Source organism: Haemaphysalis longicornis, unplaced genomic scaffold (genome assembly GCF_048455015.1).
Source record: "Haemaphysalis longicornis isolate Haplotype H1 unplaced genomic scaffold, Haemaphysalis longicornis Haplotype H1 scaffold_16, whole genome shotgun sequence".
In the NCBI taxonomy this organism is placed as follows: Eukaryota; Metazoa; Arthropoda; class Arachnida; order Ixodida; family Ixodidae; genus Haemaphysalis; species Haemaphysalis longicornis.
The window spans coordinates 18,563,349-18,590,355 of record NW_027526266.1 but is presented as its reverse complement, the minus strand read 5'-3'; the positions used below and the strand labels follow the sequence as shown (position 1 = coordinate 18,590,355).

Sequence of the window (27,007 nt, the reverse complement as noted above, 5' to 3'; positions counted from 1 at the left end):
ACAGGTTTTTCCCTAGGTGAAGAAAGAGCCGTTAGGGAGTCGAATGGCGCAGACACGTTTTTCAATCGCTCGGGGTTTCTGCGTTTTAAATGAACAAACTACGTTTTTCAAACAGTAATATGAGTGTTCTAGGTGAACGGGCAAGGTCCAAGGACTCACTGGACATTACCAGGGTAACGTTTAGGCCATCGAAATGCCATTTATTGCCACAAGAAGCTGTGCCACACCGACGGGTGAGCTAAGCCTCGCCAGTCATAGCCGCTACAACGCCTCGCCCATCGGCTTCGTTGACGCATCAGCTCGAGGCTATTCGCCCCCTCAAGAACTGGAGACCATTGGACACATCGACCCGGCAGCGATGTCCGACCCGAGATGGCGGTCGTTCACCAAAATAAGTGGCCTTAAAGGGTGTCGAGCAAGCGGTCACCACGCAGGAGCTCAACCAGCGCCATGTCAAGGACTCCCCACCAAAGAAAAGCAAGGGCGCTCAAAACCGCAAGTTTCCGGCTATTCTTCTGACAATATTACTGCGAAAAACAATGTGCACTATATTGTTTGTGATAAACTTAAAAGACGCTAAGCTCGTGCATTGGTAGGCTCAACTTTGTGCCCTGCTTCATGTGATTTTATGAATGTCTATTTAGAAACACGTGTTATTTTAAATTTGCCATAACAACAGAGCCTTGTGAATGACGAAGCCTGTATGTTAATTAAGCTGCGGTGTTTGAAGGTGAGCTTGGCTACACTTCGGAAATGACTCATTTGTTTAAACATAATCGCCAGCATCCTAGCAAACACGGATTTCGTCGGGTTTTCCTTGCTCAACGCAGCTTGTTGAGTCACGAACGATTTGGCTTTAGCAAAGATAAGCTTAAAGTAGCTGACTATTTTCTTGTGCGGCAAAAAAGCATTTGAGGCTGTTTCATATCACTTTCTTGTTAGTACATTGCGGGCAATGAACTGAATGAATTGGAAGTGAACATTTCGACAGACTTCTGTCTGGTTGGGAAGTTACTGAACTGAGATTTAATTAGGCTCCAACCATGCAATGAATTGGTTATTGCATGGATAGCCGAGTACATCTCTCTAAAACAGCAGTTGGTCGCTCTCAATGGTTGTTCGTCCGGATATGTTCCCGCGACCTCAGGAATTCCCCAAGGCTCAGTTGCGGGCCGGGCCCTCTTTTGTTTGTGTGGCCTCAAATCTTTGGTAAAAATGTTCGCGAATGAATGTGTAATTTACAGGACTATAGCGAATGAACGTGATTCAAAATACTTGCAGCATGATTCAAATTATTAACATCCTGGTGTGCTGATTCAGAAAAGTCGTTGAATCTTAAAAAGTGTGTGAACGTCAACTTTACAAGAAAACGTTCATTCCAACTGAATGCTATACAGTAAATTACACTGCTTTAAGAACGGCCAGGAATATAAATAAAGAGGAGTTTATTTAACGAGTTGTTAGAGAAATAGGCACGTTCACAACATAAGACTTGCGGCTGCATGTCTTTTTGGCCTTCCGAGATAAAATTTCAGCGAACCTCCACCTAACTTAAAAGAACACATGTGCGCTCAATCTAGGAGTACGCATGTGTTTTCCAGGATCCCTACAGCAAAGAGCTGGTTGATACGCTCGAAAACATATCGAATAAGGCAGTGCGATTCGTATTAGATATTGGCACTGTCAACTTAGGTTGAGGGAAAGTAAAAGTAAACTTAAATGGTAAGACGGGAAAGATCATAGACGAAACCTGAGGTTAAATTTTGTTCGTAAAGTCTATCATTGGAAAACTGGAATAGAAGGGGGGGAAGTATATCCAAGCTCTATTCCCTATATCCCAAAGTGGGATCGCTAGCTTGAAAAAAATTATTAACTTTCCTTTAGGGTGACGCCTTGCGCGATTCATTTTATTTTAGATCAAGATGAGAGTGTAATTATATTCCACGTATGATTTTATCTACTGTTTATAATGACGATTCTCACCGCGCTTTGTAGAAATATTTTGTTATTGGGTCTCATATTTGATGCTTAGTGTTATGTATCTCCCTGCTGTAATGCATGCCAGGGCAAGCATGTATCAAATAAATAAATAAATAAATAAACACATAATAAATAAATAAATAAATAAATAAATAAACAAATAAATAAATAAATAAATAAATAAATAAATAAACAAATCAACTTGCGGAGCCGCAAGTTCGCCTCCGACGGGTTGAGAACCCTACGCATTCAAACTTGACCAATGAAATATTTATTGCTTTATTCGTTGCAGTATGCAAGGTTTGCTGTATGAATACTACAATTGCTAAGTTATTTGTTTGAAAGAAAATATGAAACTCTTGTCTTACGCCTTTCCTTCCCTGAACGCAGAGGGATACAACTGCAGCCATCTGAAGAAGGGCATCTTTCACAACACGTCTAGAATTTTCTTAACGTATTACAATTTTAGAGAAAAATTAAGTTCTTTTTGACTACTAAGGAGTCTGCACGTAACTCATGAAAACAACATAAAAAGTATATTGAAACTGAAAGTACTTCTTTGATCTCTTCTAGGATCAACCCTGTGAAAATTCATCAGAAAAGTTGACCGAGCAGAAAATTTGTTTGCAAGAAAAATGGGCAAATACTGGACATACTTTTTGTGTGAAGTAACTCATATTGAATGCTTCTGAGTGTTTTATGGAGTACCGAACCGCTTCGTAAAGGCATTCGCACCTTTTTTATATACAAAAAACTGGTCAAGCAGCTGTTGTAAAAATAGTTGATTTAGTAAGAGCATGAAAGTGTTGTCCTAAAAGAAATTTCCTAAAAGCGGCAGTTTCATCTTTGTGAAATTCAACCCACTCAAGTATGCGCCTTCCGCCCCCTCGCCCCCTCCCCCAACCTTCCGTGTTTATTACAGGTAAGCCGCCACACAGAAGATATCAGGACCTGGACAAGAAATATATTCCAGCTCTGCAAAGAAATGAATATTTCCTGTATTCGACAGTAAAAGAGGCACAGCAATTAAAGAAACGACCATTTGTGAGCACTGTTGAATAAATTAATTTTATTGTAAACTGACGCTGTTAATTAAGCAAGGCTTCGCTGAAGGCTGGACGGCTGCTGGTTGCGCGCGGGCTCACTTTGATGTGGGTGCAGTAGACCCACAATGGTGGGTTTGTGCTGCTGTAAAGCGCGATTGAGTCATCTGCTTGCGCTGCATGCAGTGGTCGTCCACCGGCCTAAGTACAGTTAGCGTACTGTGGCTGAACTACAATGCCGGTAGCACGGCCGGATTTCCGGCAGCTTTAGTCCATCTGGAGTCCGATGACCGAATCTCGGCTGTCCTCCGGACGCCGTACTTCGGCCGCACACAGCTGGCTTTGGGATGGCCGGAGCCCTACGGCTGGAATCTGGCCGTATGAACGTAAGCCGGTCGACTGGCCGACGGACACTGGCCGTTGGACAGTGATAGGAGTACGGCCGTGTACGGGCGAAAGGCCCACATTTGGACACGGGCCGAACATGGTCGCCGGAGAAAGGCCGGGCAGAAAATAACCGGCCAAAGTACACCGGCTTGAGTAAGGCCGAACAGTCCTGTGCTGCCAGGGCACGGTCGAAAAAAGAGCTGCTCCATTACGATTCTGTCCACTCGAAGACCTTAAAAAAAGCTATAGCCACTTAGTGCATCCGATCATCACTCATGAAATCATGCCCTCATTCTATGCATAAAAGTTTCGCTGCACAGCTATTGCGCCTGAAGGCCGCAGGTTTCCCGTAGCAGGTTATGACCGCTGTAGCGGAGACCTTACTGAAGAAGTTAAAGGTCAGTGAAAGAGCGAATATGACAGATGAGAAGCAGAGAGCCACCAAGCCTTAGGTCATACCTTATGTCCATAGTGCATCCCATAAGCTTAAAAAGGTCGCGAAGAAGTATGGGATTAAAATGGTATTTTCGTCACCTGTGAAACTTGCAGGCTTGTTCTCACGCATCGCAAAAGGAAACAAGAAGCGTGAAGGGTGCGTCTAGAGACACGCCAGCCGCTACGTGTACTTCAAAGTGGGTGTGGTATATGAAATACCATTGAAGTGTGGCAAAGTCTATGTAGGGCAGACCCGACGCTGTATCAATGAACGTATGCGTGAGCATGACCTCTCCATGAAGAACAAAACTGATGCCCACTTGCGCACGCACTGTTTGGCCTGCAAGAGTGGCGAGTGTGAACCACTGCTAAAAGAAGTTAAAGTGCTGCTCAGGTCCAGCGACACGAAGGCACCGGAAAATTTGGAGGCCTACCATATAAGAAAGAAGGGACAGGGATGCCTGAGTGATACATCGGTGTTTCTTCATAAACCAGCGATTAAGTGTCTTGACATGTGTCTGTACTATTCTGATAGAGCTGCCTGTAAAGATTGTAGTGATTGAAGGAATGCGCATGTGTGACCAGATAGTAGTGTACTTATATGTGTATGATCTGTTCAATAAAATTTAGTTGAGAGTTTACGCTCATCCCGTCCGTCCTGTGTGTGGTGTGTTTTTCTTGCAAGGCCCGTGTTCATTCACCAAGATGAACCAACTCGCCCAACAAGTTCTTCTAAACTACGTGTACTAATGCTTTAAGGACTTGTCGATCTGTGGGAGTCAATTGCAGGCGCCGTAATTGAGCTGAATGATGGGCTTCTTGCAGCTCTATCCACGCGTTGTGGAGTCCCAAAGCAATTAGTTTTTGTGTCGCAGTGGCAGTGGGGAAGCCAAGCGCAGTTTTGTACGCTTGTCTATTCATGATGTTGAGTCGAGCCTCTTCGGTTGTTTTGAGAGAGAGGTATGGGGTTCCGTAGGTAATGCGGCTAATAAGCAAAGCCTACACTATCTGCAGGGTATCATGCTCTTTAAGGCCTCGACGGCGGTGGGAGATGCGTTGCAGAAGGTGCATCAGTTGCTAAATGGTTTTATGTAGAGGGGAAATTGTGTGCAGTCCAGAGCCATTTTGGGTATTGTGGGACCCAACACCCGCAGTTGCTGGACGTTGCAGACTGGCTGCCCTGCAATGGCCAGTTGATGTTTAGGTATACCTCGAGCATATTTGTGAGAAGGCTGGGAGTGGAGCGTCAGCAAAGCAGATTTTTCGGGTGTGCACTGGAGGTCTCGTGTCTGGAGGTAGTGAAAGGTAACAGTAATCGGTTGCTGCAAGGCGTCTTGGTGCTCTCCAATGGAGCCAGTAGGCGTCCAAACGGTAAGGTCATACGCATATGCTGCGTGTTTATTGTGGGGAATTTACTTCAATTGCGGTTGGAGGTCCTTCATGGCGATGTTGAAGAAGAGTGGCGAGATGACTGACCCTTGGAGAGTACCTTTTGCTTGAATCGTGAAAACAGACGATCGAAGATATCCAATACCAATTGTCGCGGTAAGGTCCGTTAAGAAGGCCTTGACGTAGTCATACATGCGCTCTCCACATCTGAGAGATGCGAGTGCTGCAAGTATTACCGAGTGTGAAACGTTATCGAAAGAACCTTTGATGTCCAGAGTGAGTATGCCGCGCTTGTGGTATGACGTGAGGCGATCAATAATGTCCGCCTTAAGTTGCATTAAAATATCTTGCGTGGACAGATGGGGTCTAAATGAAAACATGGTCATTGGGAACAGATCATTATCCTCAATGTGTGCTACCAAGATGTTATGCACTAAATGTTCGTACAGATTCCCAGCACACGATATCATTGAAATGGGGCGAAGCTTTGCTGGAGTCAATGGTTTCTTAGGCTTTGGGATACGAGTAATATCCGCGTGCCGCCACATGAAGAGTTAAATTCACGATGAGAAAACCATGAATATGACTTTAATCAGTAAAATTCACGGTGGGAAAATCATGAATCTAACCTTAATCAGGTACATCGGTCGCCGATGATCGAAGTAACGATCACAAGAAACCATGACTCACTGGCTCACTCGCTGGCGGCACGCAGCGTACGGCGCCCTACTCCAAGCAAAACTGGATGAACAATATGTTCACTTTATTTACGCTACGTATTTATAACACTCAAGGCGCATGATCGCATAAAAGAGTTCGGGCAAGGACCGCGTTGAGCGGGGCTCGTCGCTGTCTCCTCTCCCTTTAAAAACATCAATCCCCTTCACTTTACCACCGAAACTCCGCCCACGAAAGGGACGTTACAGTTTGGCGTATTCATTAATCTACACTAGGCCACTCACTGCCCACTGTGACAAACTTAGGGGAGCGCAAATAGTCACGTGACTTACCTCTCTCGCTCTTTTACCCGGAGGTGTTCCGGAAAACGCAAATACAACACAAATAAAAACCAACGAACTAAAACCAAACCTAACGACGACCATCGGCTCTTGGGTGGTTCGTGCTTCCCATAACGTGTGTGCCTATAATTGCGCCCCGCGCCGCCATAATTCATTTGGTTTGTACACACATCGAGCGCCTAACAAAGCGTGGTCACCTACCCATTGACGCATCCAGGCCACCGAATCGCCGGGGTCAGACGTGGAGCGGATGGAAACTTTGCCCAGTAGCATTGAGCTGGGTAACTGTGCTATACAAATCTTCTAGTGCCACCTTCCTACCTTTTACCCCTTGACTGATTTCTAGCTCCCTTCCGCTTAGAGAATTAAAATGGCGGTAATCGCGGTCGCCAATATGTCAATGGTGTCCCTTCGCTGGTTTTATCCTCCTTCAAATGCGAGCATCGCTTCTAGCTATTTTGTAGTGACCGACGCATTTGTATACGCCCTCTCCAGGGCCTGCTAGTCCGGTGAACACAAAAGCGCGGTAAACCAAAAAAGAAGCTTCCGTGGTTTTTTCTCGCGCGGCTCGCACCCGAGTCAGTTCGGCCGACGTGAAAACAAACACAATACAGGTAAAACCTCTATACCTAACCAACGATATCTATTTGCCGTGCAGTTCTAAGTGTGCATTAACTCTGAATTTCTTTTGTATTGTAGTGTCATTTTGTCTATATATTTACGAAATTTATTTTTTTTGTCAAAAACGGAGGGATTTTAAGATAAGTTCTTATATTTTATTTTATAATATTATTTATTATTTTGCTAAACAAGAAAAACGTGTATCCATGTTCAGCTATATATGTATATATACCCAGGCAGCACAAGCATGTGCGGCCCATCTTTGCCCGAATAACTTTGGCCAGTCCTTTTCTACCCGGCCAATCTTCGGTCACATTGTTCGGCCCTTACTCCAAAATGGTCCTTGGCCGTGTAAGGCTCGATCTTGGCCATCATCCATTGGCTCTCACTTATAAGGCCCACTTTCGTGGAAGAATTGCAACAGATTAATTTAAAATGCGCACCATTTTCTATTATTTACCAAAACCTCCACAAATGGGCATGTTTACCTAATTATAAAAGGGCCATACCCACTGGCTGTAAGAGAAGTGAATGCAAAGCAATGAGTACTTGTTTGACTTCAAGCGGTAGCTTTTGAAAGCTGTTCTGTAGTCTATGTTCGCAGTAGAGTACAAACTGCTAAAAAACTGGCCATGTTTGGGTTCATTACACCTGAGAGTACTTTGTATGAACTGGTATAAATGTTATATGACCATGAATGTTTTCGGTGAAATGAGGGCAGGTTACGATGTCATATGAAAACAGTTCGGTCTACACTGTAGGTAGAGGCAAAATGTTCGGAGGCTTGGCTGAGCTGGCATGCCATGACTAGAAAACAGTGCTAACTGACAAATACATGACAATGATAGGTGGTAACAATGTGCTGTTTATAACGCCTACACAGTCGGTATATGGTACGCAAGTTTCCTGTGGTGGAAAAATATTTCTAAAGCTTTGAACTGTGGAGATACGACTGACGGGTGAGCAAGTCTCAAAAAACCTTCCCCCGGCAAGCAGTGTCCAATTCTGGGTTACTGTGAAAATAAATGAACTATAGAAGTGCCTGAGTTGGTTTCATACCTTGGCAGGCATGAACCACATGGTCCTTATTACCCCAAAAATAACTTGGCTACTAAAACTTGTAAAAAGGCTGTCTAGCTGGGAACTATACAATTACTGGCCTAACTCGGGGATCAGCAGCAATTTATGTTACAAGGGGACACTATAGCTATGAATCCTGCCATGTAATCACCTCTACTCTGGTCCATATTTTGGATCAATGAACAGGAAATACTGAATAATGAATGACTTTTTCAGTATATATAATATAACACAAAAATTCCACAGAAAGTATGCAATGCATAGGATGTTTACAACATAGTCCAATAGTTTATGGAGCAACCCACGTGTTTCCAGACTAGACAAGTCACATGACAATGCAATAGCAGGATGCACACACAAGCAAAGACCAAACAACACATTAAAACAGATGAGCTACAAACCAAGAACAAGGGCCAGGATGTTTTTCTCGTCACTGATAGCCTCCTTTGCTCCTTTGGAGCCTGCCCAGCTGCACCGTTTGCCCAGGCTATTACTAATGAGGGCAGATAACACTGCCCTTGTAGCCGCCTTCTCGTCAGCCCCTCCAATCTGGCGTAGATAGTCTGCCTGGAAATAAAAAAAGAAGCAGTTGTACATTTTAAAGTCAATACTGATCATCTTGTGATGCAAAACATGGATAGATACAATTTGGAAGGTTTCAATGTCTGCACATGTGACTTTATTAGCAGCAGCAGAAACCATCGGATTGCTACCCATGCACAAGTCAGCTATGACTTGTAAGGTAAAAAGTCCTTGTATATCATAATACCTTCATCAACCATAATATCATGCATCAATCCCACCAATAATTTGAAATTTTTGGTTGCGCAAATCCACTTTTCCGGTGGAGGCAAAAAGCAAAAACGCTTGTGTCGAAATTTGGGCGTATGTTAGAGATCCCCAGGTGGTTAAAATTCATCTGGAGCCCTCCATTACGGCACGCCGAAGCCCAGGTGTAGCCCTACAACCAGTCAACAAATCAATCAGTCGATTGGAAATTTCCATTGCCCAACTGCCCTTGAAAGATTTTGAGTTATGTAAGCAACCTCTAAAATACCACCAACGTAATAAAATATCAATACAGTCTACGCTCGTTACAGCGGATCCGGCAACAACAAACTTTCGGTTACAACAGACCATTTCTGTTGGTTTCTTTGGTCCCCATGCATTTTAAGCGGAGTCCACTCCGCTCACAACGCACCCGCCTATAGCGGACTATCGGCTACAAGAGACTAAATTTTGGGCTAAAATTGTTTTGGCTGAATGCTTATAGCGGACTTCCGCGGTGCCGGCACCCGATACGTCTTTTCTTTGTTTATTTTGGCGAATAAACTGTTATGTCTGGCAACATTGACGGCAGCCGGGCCATTGGCGCAGCCGCCTTTTTTTGTGTGCGACCGGCGGCATGAGCGGAAGGATAGCTGATTTCACTGATGGATAAATTAATTGTGATTAACGCTGTTGAACACGGCGAAAAACAGGCCGACATCGCCAAAAGTACAGGTCTATCCAAGCAGACGGTGCGTTCGACCACTGCTGCCAATAAACGCGGCTGGTGGGATGGATCAACAGCGCTTTCGAATACGGAAACTGACGTACTCGGAGTCGAGTCTGCCCTCCATCTTCACAGGCTTTTTAAGTAATAAAGAACTCAGGTTCAGTGAAGCTCGGCATTTATTATTCCCACGATGCATCGTTCGCGTTCCGTCCGGTGAAAAAGGTAAGAAATTCCTAAACTAGGAGGTTGCCTCCCATTCGTTGTGTGCAATCGGCCGGTGGCCGTGCACAGTCCAACTGGCAGAATTTCCGATATTTACAGCTGTCCATCAGATTATATCGTATCAGCTTTTTAATTGCCCAGACTATAATTATATGAAACGCGGAATCTTCCTTGGGGGAACGTCAAGCAGCGATCCGATTTGCTTGACGAACGGTGCCTCATCACAAAGGGTTTTAAAAAAGCCTAGATAATTCTGCTGGCCATGACTGATTTTATAGCGGGTTAGTAATTGCTCCTTGCTATATTCTTGCTTTCTTTGCTCAGCTTAGCGTGCGTCTTAACGCACTCCACCGCATGTGCTAGGCCTTTTCCAAGTGCCGGTGCTAAGGTTCGGAAACAGGGTTTTTAGGTGATTCTTCCCCCCGCGTGAACGCTGTGCAGAGGTGCTGCAGGCGCGTAAGAAGAACAGAGGGTCCGCATGTATCTGCAGTACTGGTCAAATTTCGCACTTTTGCGCTTGTATACCTCCGCTCCCTCCCACCCCCAACCCCAGTAGGATACTGCATACTTCGGCTACAGGGGACGTTTTTTTCCGGATTATGAGGTTCCGCCGTAACGAGCGTGGACTGTATTTGAAGTTTTTTAAATGGACCCTCTCCAAAAGCCATCCACCTTATTTATATTATTTTCCTGTATTAAAGGGACCCTGCAACACTCTTCGTGCAGTGCAAGTGAACCTGCGCGGCGTTTAGATTACACTGCCAGGAACACCCGAGCCAAATATTACACGTGTATGTGAAGCGGTAAGCGCGCAAATCGCCGTGAAAGACGTCGAAAAACCAACCGCACTCTCTTCAATTCTCTGAGTCATTATGCACCACTGGCATAGCCTCTGCGACGTCAATCGGGCCATGGCTGTCCTGGCTCTCCTATTGGCTGGCGCTGGTCAACTTCGCGGCTAAATTCTTGCATTTGCTGTGATGATCTGCCGTCGTCGGTGCTGTGTATGAACCTCTTCTATGTCTGAACCCTTCCGCATACTTTTGGTGTTTCTTTTGTTTTGAGTGCGCGCAAAGTTTGAGTGACGAACTAAATATTCCGCTTTCAACGAGCCCACTCGACAACAAACGTTTATTGCTTCAAAAACGCCCTACTAGCGTGTGCACTTGCTTGCGAGCAGGCCGCCATGCCTGCTTTTTTGTGGCACCAGACGGGAACTAGACCCGTCCGCGTTGCGGGGAAAAGGACAAACCTCCCCGGCCTGTGACATATCGAAGGCCGCCGAAAAGAACGCCGCGCGCCTCCCGTCTCTCCGGGAGAGAGCGCGCAGCTTTCGTCGCGTTGTCTGCGGTTGAATTGAGAGGGAACATTTATGCGCGATTTTTTATCGCGCGTAGTTTCGCTGATAGTGAACGAATTTTCATAATTCTTGCGGGACGAGATTGCTGGCACAATACACTTTACCCCAAGATCCATTCCGAGTAGTCTATGGTAAGTGTTGCAGGGTTCCTTTAAGCCTGCACTGCAAAATAGAGGCTGTTGCTAAGGGGAACCTGAAGCTTCATCTTGTGTTTATGACCATGAAGGGAGAACGAGCAGAGAAGGCTGAGTCTGAGAAAGTGTCAGGTAGTTGACTTCTCAATCAGTTTGGGAGCACCCTGCTGACAGAACTTTTCAGTACTGAGATTGCAAAAACATTTTGTAGCAAGACACAGCACATGCCATACTACAAACTGTTATAAAAGGATGACAGTTCTGCTCACCACGCTAGAAGCTTTGGCTCCTTTACTTAGTTGTTATTTGTGGGGGAGGAGGGAGGCAAGACGATAGGTGAGAAGAGTGGTGCTGAACTTAGAAGTGAATTAAATTGTTTAGAGTCTTATTTGTGGCCACGCAGTGTAGCTCAACTATGCAAGCATTGAAGTACTGTTTTGAAGAAATGCACCCCACCTACACATTTATAATGCTCCACAAAATTAAAACACTCCGCTGGTGTGCAATGCGGTTTTATTTAACCTCCACCTTCGAATTTAGACTGATCTTTAATTTAATAATGAAGCACCATTTGCATTTGTTCACACACAAGCTTATACAAGTTTAACATGCTAGACATTTGTCCAATGGTGCCCTACAGTGCTTCATAATCTCTTTATTTCAAAATGCCGACTCTCCTCATCTGACTTACTCCAGCAATTGCACCAATTCACCGGCCACCCACAACAGTATTATATTATCTCATTTATGGAAAACATCTTTCCACAGACCAGCCTATACGTAATGTTCTCCTGACATGGCACTGAGTAGCTCTACCAGGCAGCACCTGACAAAGCCTTCACAAGAATCCTGGCATTATAAAGAGACTCACATTTTCTCACAAAATAAACAAACCTGGGCCAATTATGAGTGCAGGTCAGAAATAAATTATTCACAAATACCATCTGCTCAAGCTTCTCCACGTCTCCAAGGTATGTGTTGAGCGCCCTCATCTCTAGGACATCCTTAGCGGGCTGCCTAGGGCATTCTTCGGGAAGCACAGGAACGCGGACACCCGTGGCCCCTTGGGTTCTGATGGCTTTCAGCTGGGCCAGGATGTCCGCCTGGTTCCGCAGGGCCCTGTCCCAGAATTCTGAAAGACAAGAGTAAATGCTACAGCTGCAATACAGTACAGCACAGGCCCTCAGAGCTGCAAAACTCAGCACTATAACCAAGACGTGCAAAATTTTTGCTTTGTGTATCATTTTTGCCTTGTGCGGGCTTGCCGTTTTGGTTAGAGAATAATATGTGTGTCGCTCACCAAGAGGGAAGGGACAAACTGCTGCAAGTTTGACTGGCTAGAGGCTCATACAACACAGAGTGCAAGTTTTCCGCAAAGGAGTAAGCCGTGCTTTTTCTATGCCTCCTAAAACTGTGGCAACAATGTCTATTGTAAATTGGTTTTAAGCAAAGTTTGGCGCTGATATTCACAGGTAGGCATCCTGGCACCTTAATGAAGTGGAGCGTACAAGTTTCTAGAAAACGAATTTTGGGGACAGTACTGCTTTAAATGGGAAGTCATTGTGACACGACTCCACGTGACGGTAATCTCATTGGACAGTTGCACTTTGGTGTGTTTTTGTCAGCATTCATACTTTGTTAAGGGCTCTTACACAATTATGTCACTCCAACTACCTCAATTCCGAGCCTATTTTACTTTACTCAGCAGCTATGCAGGAAAGTTTGTCTGCAGGCGTGCAGTGACGTTTAAAAATGCAAAAATTTCGAAAGCATTTTGACAATGCCCTCCAAAAAACTACTGTTTCTGCTCGAAGATTCTCACGGCACCATGGTTGGGCAACCTAAAAAAAGAAAAGTGTTTGACACAATTCCTTACCGGCTTGTTGTCACATCATCTCCTGCTGTTGTTCCATTAGCACTTGAAGACTCCCAATCCTTTGGTCTTCAGTGCCACCTGTGAAAGAATTTGATGCAGTATATGTTCAGGCTCTTTATTTTTGCATGAAGCAAACACAATACCAAGCCCCACTTCTAACTGCCGGCCTAAAGAGCACCCTGTTTGTCCGAAAGAAAAAGTACTTTAAGTTCATAACATGCTTAGGGCACAGGAACAATGCACTACATGTTCCAGGCCAGGGTATCCCGGACTAGAGAAAACCCCACACCTCGTGGGTGCGGAGACATCAGCACCTAAGGCTCGCATAAATAAAGTTCACTCCTCTGTCTTCTTCTCGCAAAATGTCATGTTTTGTGATAAATATTTTCATACATGTCAAAGCTTCGAACTTGCTGTTGGAACCTACCTTCAATATGGCTTGGCAGCACTCTTGATGATACCCAAATTAAACAAACAGCCACCACAGTCAGTTTTGGTGGCTGAAGTGAATGTTCAGAAAACAGTGGAACTTAAACAGGGGCAGTTGCCACGCGCATCTAGCTTCTTTTTAACCTCAATGGTGCTATCCTCATCTGGTGTAATTCCTTGGCAGTAGTTCTAATAAAACATTGTGCCCATAACACTTCTGTGTGATAGCTTTGCCGCCACACGTGAACAAAAGTTCTCTTTCACCGAATGTCCCAACCCTCACGGGAATTTCGAACATTTTAAAAGTAGCGCACTCACACACAAACACTAAGAAAAGAGACGACAAACCACAGCACTGTGGTTTGCCCGAAATCCAAAGCCAACTAGGCCAGTTCTCACTTTCTCGTGGGAAGGGAGCTGGCAACTGGGTGGATAACAGTTGCAATTTGCACACCACTACCCAGGGGGCACAGGAAGAAGGACAATACAGGTGCAGGGACATAGGTCCTATGTCCCTGAACCTTGGTTAATGCCTTGGTAGTGCTGTGCAAAATTCAACCTTACGAACTAGCTCGGCTTTTCTTACTACTGCAGATAAGTTATCTGCTTTGTAAAGTGAATTTTCTATAAGCCTACGATAGCGTTGATGCTACAAACAGGACAACATTGTTCTGCAGCTCTGTGGACAAATCAGGTCTGCTGAATCAGACCAGCAGCATATAGCTAATGACTTTGCTGCAACTGTATATAAATCAGCTTTGAACAGCCGTAAAAGCTTATACCAATGGCAGCAGTAGCATTTTCTTTAGAACTACAGTAATCCCTCCTTATAGCGAAATCACTTTACTCGAAATAACGCTTTATTCGAAATTTCCTCAGGTCCCAGCCCAAATGCATGTATTTCAGACCGTATTACTCGAAGCTCACGCAGAGCTTGACCCACTTAGAGTGAAGTGGAGAGTGGAGGCGCCGCCGAGTGCCAGCGACCCAGCTGCGAGGCAGGCTGTCAATATGGCGGGTCAACGCAAGCTGGTGTTTCCCCGGTGATCTTCTCGAGCCGGTCTAGCTCGATTTGCCCCATCTGCCTTTATAGAGACAGTCCAAGTGCACGATAGAGCCATTGAATTTTGTTCCTAGACATTGGTCAATCGCGTAGACGCGACGTGAAGACCGACACACTCGAACCGTAGATTTTGCAGAGTCGTTGACAACCGGGTGCCAAAACACTCTTGTGTTGCAAACTTCACGGCTGCACACCTCGGCAAAAAATTGCGCAGTGATCATTCAAACCCCTAGTGCAAAACCGGTCAGTTTTCATGATTGCGCTGTGCACCCACAATGAGCCGTTAATCTTTTTTAGCTCAACAAACACAATCTCAGACTCGAGCCACGGCGTTCACGGTGCTTTCCAGCGGGAAACTGTCGTAGCCTTCTGTGTCGCCCACACGCCACCTATAAAAGTGGCCACTTCCACTGCCACTTTTAAGTGCGGGGACCACAGCGTCATGAAATGTTTGGCCAAATTGGAGTGCGGGTTGCTCGTGCCCGTTAACACCTTGAAATAGCCAAAGTTCACTGCCTTGTTTTGCTTTAGTGAATATCTTGTGCTTTGATTCCTAGCAGCTGTGGCTCAATTTAGGCTAATGCTTTAGCTTTTCCCTAGTGGTCGCCTAAATCGAAATACCGCTTATAACAAAATTTTTCGCCGTCCTGCTGACTTCGTTATAACGAGGGATTACTGTAAATATGCCTTTTATGAGTTCCATATCACACCAACAGAGTGTTTAAAACGTTAATTTATACATGGCAGAATTTGCCCCCATCATTTATTCCATTTCACTATCAGTGAATAGCAGTGATGCCACCACCGACAACAGCAGGTTGTCATGCTTGCTGGCAAATGCGAAAATAGGATTGTTTGAACGCATTTTCTTGGACTACAAATAAAAGTTCCTGCATCCCGTAAACAAATTGCTTGGGTTTTTGAGTCACAGTAGATTGCTGAAAACTTTTATAAAGGCACTTTTCAAACACTTGCATTGTTATAAAATTCATATGGCTTCCTCTAAAATGAAACGGCTTGAAAATTTTTGCCTCAGTCACGACATTACTTTCTGCCCAATGCATTTGCAAACCCATATATTGCACAAGCCACATGTTCACAATGTTATATTGTGGAAAAGGGTCCTAGGCACCCCTGCTGAGCTTGGCAGCCCAGTCCTCTCCTCCTCACCGCAGCTCACTTGCAGTTGCTGACTGTCCCACTACCCTGCACATAAAAATTGCAGGATATCATATAAGGCTACCAAAACCAACCCAAAACTGGCATTGCGAGACGAAATTCGTAATAAGCAGAGGTAAGGGAGAGGGGTTGTCCCTTAAGTGTTCACTTTAGTTTTTAAAATGTTTATAAAGATCACTGACGTAGCAGTGAATCTTGCTACAATCTTTGAGGTTGATTAATAAAACACCAATGGTTTACATTAAACTTTTGCACTACAACCCCAGTTTGCCTGGGTCAGACACTGGTCCAATAAACTTGCTTGATAAACCTTCCACTCTGGTGTCTGCTCGGAAACGAATTGGCAAACGTCTAAGTCAACTTTACACCGATGAATACTGTCATTCTGCACCGCTGCAAGATATTGCAACTAACCTGCCCATTATATGCGACAGTAGACATGAAGGGGACCAAACAAGAATGAAAAACACATGGTCACGGGCCGAAACCACAGGGTAGAGGGCCATATTTAAAAAATAAAAGTACAGCTACAAGCCACGTCACCATAGAAAACTGTGCATTGAAACGGAATCAATGCGGCTAATGCACACAACTAGCTTAGCTCATCCCTTCATAACATTGCTCTTCAGTAAGAGGGCAGCTGTGCTTTTAATTTGCAGAACCATTTCTAACCTAGCGTCCAGACAAATATTAGAAGCTACCATTAACCAAGACAAGTGGCAGACTTTGCCCTGGCAAGCATACGTTTGTGCCACTACAAAAACAGAATAGCGTGGTTGCAGCTTAGGCTGTGTACAAAATCTTGCTTGTCCAGCGTGTGATTTCATCACTAATTTCAGTAATCCTTGCGTGTTGTAACAGTTCAACAAAGCTAGTCATGTCAGTTTGCGAATGTTTTATTATTATTTTCATTTTCAATTTGAAACCGCTTTCAAAAATGCCCCCGGGGTGATTGAAGTAGGCATGTAGACAGGAGTCTTGCACCCACAGAGCTTTTCCTATCAGCCAAAAAACAAAACAAAACTCCAAAGCTACCCTTTCAGTGAAAGGTGAACTGTCCATCTGCTTCCCCCACCGCCAACCATAATAGTAGCACTGACTCACAAGAGCAACATGCTTGCGGAGGTCAGGGTGCCAAGCACAGACTGGCAAAAAAGAAGCTACACAGAATGCCCCAGTAGAAGAGACAAACCTGTGCCAGCGATTTTAAGGCTGCCATTTTTACACCAAGCATCCCAGAAAATATTTTGTGAGCGATTTCATTAGCCATACTGAAAAAATGTTGAGCTATACTTTTTTGCTATAACAGACTCCCTTCACGTGTGTGCATTATTTACATGAGGAGTATTGCTGTAATAGCAGTACATAAGAGAGCCGAGGGCACAATGCTGCCAGACTAGAAGGCATGGGCTTTAAGGGGGGACACTGGTCTTAAAAAGCTTTTTTAATTTTTAAGTAAACTCTCTGAAACTTGTCAGTCTTGCTGCTTTTCCTCCACTGATTTTAAATATGGCATTAATTTTTTGTTCGTCAATTAGGTCCTGAGATAATTAAAGGTTATTAATCATTTTTGGAGGAACACTAGGCCGAACTGTTGTTAATAAAACTGTAATCTTTACATTTTCCAGCACTGTGAACACTAGCAAGTGCAATAAGACAATCAGTTTTTTATGCATCGCTTGGAATTAATTTTACAGCTCATTAATCCTTGGTGGCAACACTGGCAAGGAGCCATTTTGAGTGCCGACTTCAAACTTTCAAGTTTAATGAGCTGTAAAATTAGTTCCAAGCAATGCATCAAAAAACTGATTGTCTTATTGCACTCACCAGGGTTCATAGTGTTGGAAAATGTAAAGATTACTTTTCTGACCAACACAGTTTTGTCTATTGTTCCTGCAAAATTGGTTAATTACCTCTATATATCTCAGGACCTAATTCACCAACTAAAAAATGATGCCATATTTAAAATCAGTGGGGGTAAAGCAGCAATACTGACAAGTTTCACAGAGTTTACATAAAAATTAAAACAAATAGTTTTAAGAGGAGTGTCCCCCCTTAAGCAATTTCTTGCAATTTTATATTCAGCTTTACACTCCAAATAAAACGGTGGACAAAATCGATGAATTAGAAAATAGCTTACTCCAGAGGATTGAAGACACGTCGCCAAGAACACTATACCTTGTATACCTTCTGTGCTTTACAGTGGAAGGTACTGGCAGCAAGGTACTTTCTCAGCACTACCAAAAAAAGCCTTTGGCAAGTCATTATACAGTACAACCCCGTTGATACGTTCTCGGTTCATACAATTTCCTGATTACTACACTTCGAATTGAGAACACTAAAAATTCCTCATAGTGCGTTTCCTACCCGATACCTAGTACGTCTTCCTAGATTTTCCGTTTCTCCCTCCCGTTTTTTTCACACGTATCAACGATATTCTACTGTATTTCGTACCCTTTCAGGCAAGATTTGTAGGAGTAATACAAGCACAGATTCGTAGGTTGTACAAGAAATTCAGGAGCTCTAGCAGGTACACTTTTCCTATTGATTAGGGTAACTAACAACAAAGTAACATTCAACGTGAAGCATGTCAAACAATTTCCAAGAAACAAAACATTGTATTAGTGAAAGCAGTGAATCAAAATATGTTGTGTAATGAGTTCAGCTCACTATTTGCAAAGGTGGCGTCCAATGGGACAGCTGGCCTAGCTGCAGGGGCCACGGCTGCAACGAAATAAAACACAATTACAAACATTCAGGAAAGTCAACAGGCCAACTCTGCTCCAACTTGCAGAATGTGCTAAATGGCCAGAACAGCACAATATTAAGTGACGTGACTTTGCTATTGCGCATTCAACACGATGCGATGAATCTTGGGTGCATTGTTTGAAGGCTTGACAGGTCCTCAAAAATGTCAAAAAAGTTTTACTTGGGTGTTTTACATGTGCAGGGGTCAGAAAGCTGAATCAGATTTGGGAGCAGTTTTTGGAGCAGCGAAATCTCAATTTTGGCGCAGAACCGTGGTTTGGAGCAGAAGAACGACATTTATTATGTCTCCTTAGGAGACTAATAAACTCAAATTTTGGGCAACTCGGAGAGAAAAGTGCACTTTTTTATCGGTTTTGAACGTACACAACACTGAAACAGCCTTTCAATACAGTTTTCTCTACCAGAGTATCACAAGGTACAAACTGCAATACCTTTCTACGAAACATTTTTAAATTCTTAGGCTCTATGCATAGATAACGTGGAGCTCCTTGAAATATCAAATTGAAAAAATAAGCAATCGTAAGGCATTATTATTATCATGTGAATGCCGAAATTATTATTTTTGTAATCCCAGACTCGGCTTTAAGCACAAGTGTAGAGCCAAGTTGAAGCTTGCGCAAAGCGACGTGACAGTCGGCGCAATCCCCCCCCCCCCCCCCCCCCGCCTCCCCAACCCTATCATTTCAATTCCAACAGTGCACGTTCACTACGATCATAATTTCAGTAACGATGGTATGTCTAGCTACCTTCCTTTCGGCATTAAATTTCACTTCAGATAGATGAACCATTGCAGTACCACTAGCTTGCAATAATAGCCCGTCTTGCAATCGGACACTACTTGAGCATTTTGCGGCGATATAGCCAGCGCCGCTACTTCTGCATTGTCGAGCGTCCCATTCCCGCCACTCGCGAGGAAGACATAACTGAGCGTTTTATAACACCGCAATGAGTCTGAAATTTCACTTCAAAAACACACTACGCCCCACACTCAAGGCCGAAGGCTGAAACACGGCGAATTCGCGGGCACCACATTGTTTTAGTCGAAGTCCATCTTTCGAGTCACGCAACTTTCTGCAATAGATCGGACGATTGAATGTAGACCCAGCCACCCCCATAACCACAACCACAGTAGAAATCGGCAAACAGCACTCTGCCTCAACCACGAGCAACTGCTTTACCAGGCGGCCATATTTTCGAATCTTTACCACACAAAGATGGCGGTGCCCACTAACGTTGTTCCGGAGATAAGGCACTCCAAAAATTGCCCTTTTTTCATTACTTGCACAAGTAGTTTGTCGCCTCTGTACAGATTTTCTGTACAGGACTTTGCAATGTTTTTGATGGAAAAACTTTGAAAATGCACATAATATAACATGTGCAAACCAACATTGTGACTTTCAAAAGAACGATCTCGGGGACAATGTGGGTTTTTTATCGAATGATCAATGAATTAAACCTCTACAAACAGCACCATTTTGGGAAAATTATGTAGTCCGCAAGCATTTTTCTCCACTGAAACTGAAGAAGAGTTAAAAGCCTCGGCTCTTCGAATGTTTTGGAGCAGTCTGGCGAAATTTTTCAATTTTCAAGCTTTTGGAGCAGCGCGGTGCAGGAAAACCAATTTGTATCAAAACTGTGCAATATGCACATGCTGTCTCCCCCTGCATCTGGAAGCTGATTGCCTGTAGCGGTCAGCAGGCTGAAGCCTACACCTGGGCTTCGAGGTGCACTTGTAGTGAAGGGCTCCAGATTATTTTCACCACCTGAGGTTCTTGTAACGTGCGCCGTAATGTCAACACCTGGGCGTTTCTGCTTTTCGCCTTTATCAGAGAGGGGGCCACCACAGCTGGGAATCGAACCAGCGTGCTTGGGCCCAGCTACACAACACAACATCACAGCCCCTGAGCCATCACGGCAGGTTTCACGTGCCAAAACTACACATTGTACTAGTGAAAGCAGTAAATCAAAATATGTTGTGTGAAGAGTTCAGCTCACTATTTGCAAAGGCGGCGTCCAATGGGGCAGCTGGCATGGCTGCAGGGGGAGTGCTGCAACGAAATAAAACACAATTACAAACATTCAGAAAAGTCAACAGGCCATCTCCGCTCAAACTTACAGAATGTGCTGAATGGCCAGAAGAGCACAATATTAAGTGATGTAACTTTACTAAAGCTAACACGAAATTGCCCATTGAACACAACATGACGAATCTTCAGTGCACTGGGTTTTACGAGTAGCATCCCAGTAATGCTCTTCCTCAAAAATGTCTGAATAGTTTTATTTGGTGGTGTTTTACAAGCCAAAACTACACCTGGTCTACACACCGTAGTAGAGGGCTTGAATTATTTAGGCCACCTTTTAATTTTTTAATGCAAACATACTGAACACCGCATTTTTGGTGTTTGCCTCACTTAGGAAGGAAAACCAAGGCTCTCCCTCTTTTTAAAATTACGCGCAAACACAAGGAGGATATTGTTTTCTTTTTCATTTCGTCATTCTTTGCCCTAGTACACCCTATAGGGCGAATTCACTGACCACTGTCCCGTCTGTCGGAGGTACCTGTGCGGCAGCACTGACTTCATATGATACTTGCACACAGGCACACGGACACTGGCACAGATAACGCGCATCACAGCATACTAGCGCAGTGTCACTCCTGTGAGCTGCTGTTCCTCATTCATCATGTGGCTTCAAACAACTGTGGCTGGAGTTCTGCAAATTTAAGCACCCAGGTCTGTGGCGAGATTATTGGGGTGATGGCGCGTGAGACGAGGTACCAGAGTTGTTGTGCCACCCAGGGCTGCTCCGCACTTTTTAGTGGAGTGTGGGGCCATGAAGTGCCCTGGTGAGTGTCGTCAACCTGAGCTCCCAATGAAGCTGCTGAGCGATTATGCCAGAAGTATCGGTGGAAACAATGATGGCGTATGTAAGTTTAAATTTGGTGCAAGGGTGACAGCCTTCTAATTTGGGGCAATGAAGTTTTTAAGGGCGGGTTTAACGTGTTTTTTTTTGTAGACAAACTAGAAGTTACAAACACAAGGCTGTGGAACACACTTGGGCAGTAGGGAACAGTCGAAGGCAAAGAAGTCATTGTATGCCCAAAATTACCTAACGAGTGGCCTTGTTTAGCATTCACACCAAAGCCCTCGAGGCACCCAGCGTGAGGGTGTGTGCCCAGTGTGGTTTAAAAGTAGGACGGCTGGCCTGAATAGTGAAATTTTCAAGCACTTTGTAAGTCCTCGAGCTAGTGACAAGATGTGAGATGAAACCTGCACCACCCCATCGTCCTCACGTGCAATGAAATGTGTGCCACAGAATCGGCACCGGTAAGCCTTATAATGGATACTGTGGCAATTTCGCAGCATGAAGCCAGACCAGACAGCCTTCGAGCACTGTCCTAGACTTTGCTTTGGAAGCACAAAGAACCTGACAGACGTGAAGCTTTCGTCATGCAGCCTGTTTCAAGTCCGTTGTGGGAAGCATAAATAATGCGGTAAACAATTGCAAAGTGAAAATATTGTTAGCCACTCTACGACAAGGCATTTCAAAAGCCATGGAATGTGCAGCAAAAACAACCACACAAACAAACTTGCCAACACTCAGCTGCAAACCACATTTTGAATTGGGAAACATGGTGTCTGCGCTACATACAAATGGGAGTCAGCGACACCACACAGGTTGCGCCATCGTGTGGTAGAGGGGCCAGTGCATTCTCCTCATATATTCGTAACTGGTGTACATGTTTTGCACTTCTCAAATTACAATGCCCAAATTTTGTCTAACATAGGCTTTCAAATTGAAAGCCACAATCCATTCACCAGGTCCACTTTTAAAGCAAAGCTTTCTACCTCGACCAGCCAATGGTTCCTTCGTGGCGTGCGCGACAAGAAACTCCAAACACGGCTGGGGAGATGGAGGGCGGTTTTCACTCACAGAGCAGTGTAAATGGCGCAGCGATGGTTACCCAGCGTTCCCCACATGCAAGTGCCTGCTCCCACCAGCAGAAGTGTCAGCGCGACGGCTTTGTCGTCTGCTTTAGCGACGGATGTTTTGGGCCTGTTATGGCGCAGCTTCGCGTCCAGTGCGTGCTTCTTTTGCACGGTTTGATTAACCTGTTCGACAGCACCTCCTGGGTAACCCAGACCCAAAGGAATTAGGTGGTCATACGGCAGATTTGTTAAGGATTGATTTGCAGGGCAGGAAAGCAAAATGTATAGACACATACAGACATCTGGCCACTAGAGAAACGCCACCTTCTGCGCAGTGCTTGCCACGAATGGGACTCCGTTTTCTAAATTGGTGCATAGCAATTCAGTTACATTTTAACAGGTATTACAAAAGGCGAAAGGTTCTCATAAACAGCGATTATATTGGTTCCCTCAGCTTTCTCGCAGTTCTCAAACTAATTAACTAGTTTAAATCAGTATAAATAGGAATAACAAAGCTCACATGCCGAACTGTTTCAGTATCAGCGCTTGTGTCTCGCAGTGGTATGGCCCCGAGCTAGCACATCAGGATGGCTAGGCTCTGCTGTCTCACCCTTCGAAAGATGCTTCTCTCCGTTTTCTTTCTGCCGATGCACGGCCGTGCTACAACGGCGGCAGCCGCCACTCTAGCCAGGCCGTGGCTGACACTGCTGCTGCTTTCAGGACGTTGCCCGCGCGAACTGTAGGTAACGGCTTGCAGAATATCTGGTTTCACTCTTTGTGGAGCCACGTGTGTGAATTCAAGTGATGTTGCATGGGCAATTGTTGTGGGTTTCGTTTAAAGGTTTGCTTTCCAATCACCTTCACAGCGTGGATTGCAGCCGATTTTTTTGTTTACTAAGGCAAAAGCTTAAGAATAGTGCGAAGGATGCATGTTGGACTCTCATTCTCCAGGACCCAGGTTTGAACCCAACAACTATGTAATCTTCTTTTTCTCCTTTACTGTTTACTCTGTCGGACATTTTACCAAACCATATTTAAGTTACACTGATTGCAGATGCCGCATCTTTACTTATTTATTGGGACATTTATAGATTTGGCATTTTTACTTCTCAGGGAGTAGATCTCACATGCTGACGCAGCTTGATAGTGCTTCAATGGCACCTTTGCTACACAAGACAATAGAGGGGAGAAAACATCGCAGACTACAACGTAACGCAGGCGCAAAAGGGAATATTGCAACATTGTTTTAAATGAAAATATAGGCATACACTTGGCATCACACAGTTATTCCTACAGCTCCCAAATAAAGACCTTCAATTTCTGGAGATGCTTTCGATACCACAAAAATGATAACCACGAAGCCAGCAAAATGCTACAAAAGAACACTGACTGCCTATCCCTTACTATTTCGAATCCTGTGTGGAACTTGCAGGGTGTGGAACGACATCTCGTCCTCGTAGGTGCTGCTGGCACCTAAAAATGGCCAGTTCCAACAAAACATACCAACTGAAGTATTCAAATATTTTTTTTCTTTTGCTCTCACATTCTCACTAGTGGTTAAAAGGGTAGAGTATGATTTTAATCTTAATAAGTTGAACAAGCATCCGACTTACATGTTCCAGGGAACACTGGTGGTATGGGACCTGAAGCAAGACAATGAAATACAGAGGACGTACAAAAGAACAAGACGATTCAGGATGCTGCAAACTTCCCCATGCTATCTACCATGAACATTGGCAAGCGTGTTTACTCTCATCAAAAGACAAATGCTATTAAGCACCTAAGGAAATAAAAAAGGATGGTTATGGAATACGGCCTATCTTTATATATGGTAACATTAAGGAAGAGACGGAAGAAATGGGATGTTTCTTTGGCACCTGTGTACATCATAGATCAAATTCCTTATGGTTCCAGGGCATTATTCAAACCATTGAATAATCAAATGCATATCAGTAGAATGAATTTCAGTGATATCTCCTTATTCTTGTAATGGAGTTTAGTGCCAATAGATGCTCTGAGGGAGCCCCCCCCCCAGGATTCCACTATACAAACAACGCTGACACTCGTGCTGGCACTGGCAAGTGTCACATTTTAATTTGAACAAATATTACGGTTTGCAAATGGAGATATGCCTGCTGCAATAGTATGCACAGACGTTTCCTGCCCCTTCTACAACAGCATTTTAGTGACCACTGCCTTTTCTTCTAACCCGTTCGTCCACACAAACCACCGCTACTATACACCTGGTGAATAACGGCCAGAATGATTAATTTTACTGCCCTCTCCTAAACATGTTGAGACAAGCACGAAAGCTTAAAAGTGCACAAACCTGCGCTGAAACTGCGTCAAATTGATATTCAAACTTTCAAAGACTGAAATTGCAAACGAAGAACAAGCCCACTCGACGATTTTTCGTGCAATAAGTAAAAGCATCTATGAACAAACTCAAAGAATATCAATACATAGTTTAAGAGCTAAAGGTATGTACTACTGTGCTCCTTCTTGGTGATAGATGCGTGCATTGTATTATCAAGCTCCATTCCTTGGACCACGCGCAGGCCTTGTCTACATAACTAATTGGAGATTTTCACTCGAATAAAAAAAATGCCATCAATACCACAAAGAAAGTTTTCGCTTTACAAAACGAACACAAACAGTAATCAAAAAGCAATATACACAATATGACTATACACACCAGAAGGAACACTTCCTTGTAGAGCTCCTAGGGGCCTGCCTTCACGTGACCCCCTCACTCTTATGCGCTTCTGAGGCGGGGTCTGCGGATCGTCTGAATCCAGGTTTGAAGTCAGCTCAGCATTCCGTACGTTGTCCAACGCCTGCTGAAGTGTCGCTGTATGAAACAAGAAAGGACCACGTAATTATTTATAATTATTAAAAAAAAACTGACGTGAACTTTTGAAACTTGCTCAGATTTGAGAGTCAGTTATTGGCTCAAATAAAAAATTCTCTTGATCACTCATTTGTGCCCTAACGAAGAATTCAATCTGACTGATTGATTGTGAGGTTGAACGTATCGACGCTTCACGGGCAATGAGGCGCGTTGTAGTCAAGGGCTATGGGTTAATTTTGATCACCTGGGATATTTTACGTGCAGCAAAACCGCGAACACACCGGCGTTTTCACTTTTCGCACCCATCAGAAAAACGGCTGTGAACTTCATTTAAATCCACAAAAGCAGTCACCCCATTCCTGCAAATCATTTCAGTGCCTTTTTAAAGCGGCACAATTAAGGGGACAGTGTACGTTTTTAAAGGAAGGCTACGCTTCGAGTTATTTGAAGAAGCTGTTTCTGGCACTATCCTAGCTTCCTGCTGATCCTCTGATGTCAGACATAATGACACTAATCAGTTCACAGGCTTAAAGGAGTACTGACACGAAATTTTCGTGTTGTTTTTTTCGCTGCTATGGGTGTGTACCAGCCCAGTAATGATAGAATGATACTTTAGGCAGTATATCGCTGCGTAAATAATTATTTAGAGCCTCGTTTATCCGGGTCAGTTTCAGTTTCGACAAAAATAGCACCAAGGCGGTTGTCATTACAAAGAGGCACTCCTGAAGTCGCTGTTCTTGTCGCACCCATGACAGCCTGGAAGCGCGTGCGAGCCCAGACCAGCTGTGGTCTCCTTTACCTTCACACACCCCGGCAGCATGACGTCAGTCCCAAAACCGTGACGCGATACACACAGCTTACCAGTGTGCATCAGCCGCAGCCAGCACGTCGGCCACATCATTGGAGCCCTGACATCGGCAGTTTGGGGCCAGGAGAAGATTGCGTCATGCTGACCCACTGTGAGCTTTCTCGTGCAAGCAAAGATTAAAATGAATTTAAAATATGTTATCCTGAACAGTTACTGTTGAAACTTGCTGGGAGATATCGCCTTATACAAAAGAAGATTTTTGCATAGTTATTTCAGCTTTGAAATTTTGTTTCTGTACTCTTTTAAATTTATTGCTTTTCTACAATCTTTAGCCTGTATAAACAGTCCACAAGGAGTCTACATTAAATTTGATGTAACAGTAATGGTATGAGGGCTCCAATTGTATGAAAACCCACTGCAAACCAGGGAGTTGTTACTGCAGGAGTTCGGAATGGCAACAGCAAATTCAGCATAGCGTTTTCTAATATGCCACTAATTGCAGTTAAACCAAGGGCCCATACTTCAGCCTACCCATGCCATTATGAATGACCTGGATAAAGGTATACAATGCAGCCCCAAATGGGTTGTTAAGAAACTAATTTCAAGATCCCTTTAATGCTGAAGCGGATTTCAACATCCCTTTATGCAAGCTAACCCATATTATCATGTAGAAAGTCTGAAACATTTTTTTGTGCGGGAAATCTGCAAGAGTCCTCCCAAAATTGTTTCATGTTACCTAATTTCGTGGTATGGAATGGAGGTGGTGCTCAGATTATAGAACCCAAACAAGGTTTGCAAACATTGTGCTTGTTTGTAACACTGTTTTGTGAGAGCCAAGTTAAGTGTATCTCAATCCCGAATCGGAAGCAACGACCTCTCAACATGTCCCGTGCAAATGCGTCTTTCTGTCAACGCAAGTAAAAAAGGTGCTTACT

At 44.2% G+C, this 27,007-nt stretch overlaps 1 protein-coding gene across 1 annotated transcript; it reads right to left on the bottom strand.

The window, feature by feature from the left end:
- Window positions 1-3,253: 3,253 nt before the first annotated feature.
- LOC144166050 (uncharacterized) lies at window positions 3,254-26,162 on the bottom strand. Its single transcript, XM_077695712.1, has 4 exons — window positions 26,126-26,162; window positions 12,110-12,300; window positions 8,356-8,521; window positions 3,254-3,363 (listed from the first exon to the last, which is right to left on the bottom strand). Exons 1-4 carry the CDS (start codon window positions 26,160-26,162, stop codon window positions 3,254-3,256), a joined length of 504 nt encoding a protein of 167 aa, XP_077551838.1.
- Window positions 26,163-27,007: the final 845 nt, after the last annotated feature.

Bases quoted from the DNA above. Each gene is read 5' to 3' on its own strand.
- LOC144166050 (XM_077695712.1), bottom strand. From the start codon at position 26,162: ATGTGGCCGACGTGCTGGCTGCGGCTGATGCACACTG. The intron at 8,522-12,109 runs GTATTTGTGAAT...TTTTATTTCCAG, and splicing joins TGGAGAAGCTTGAGCAGATG to GCAGACTATCTACGCCAGAT. The intron at 3,364-8,355 runs GTTTGTAGCTCA...GCCATCCCAAAG, and splicing joins CATCCTGGCCCTTGTTCTTG to CCAGCTGTGTGCGGCCGAAG.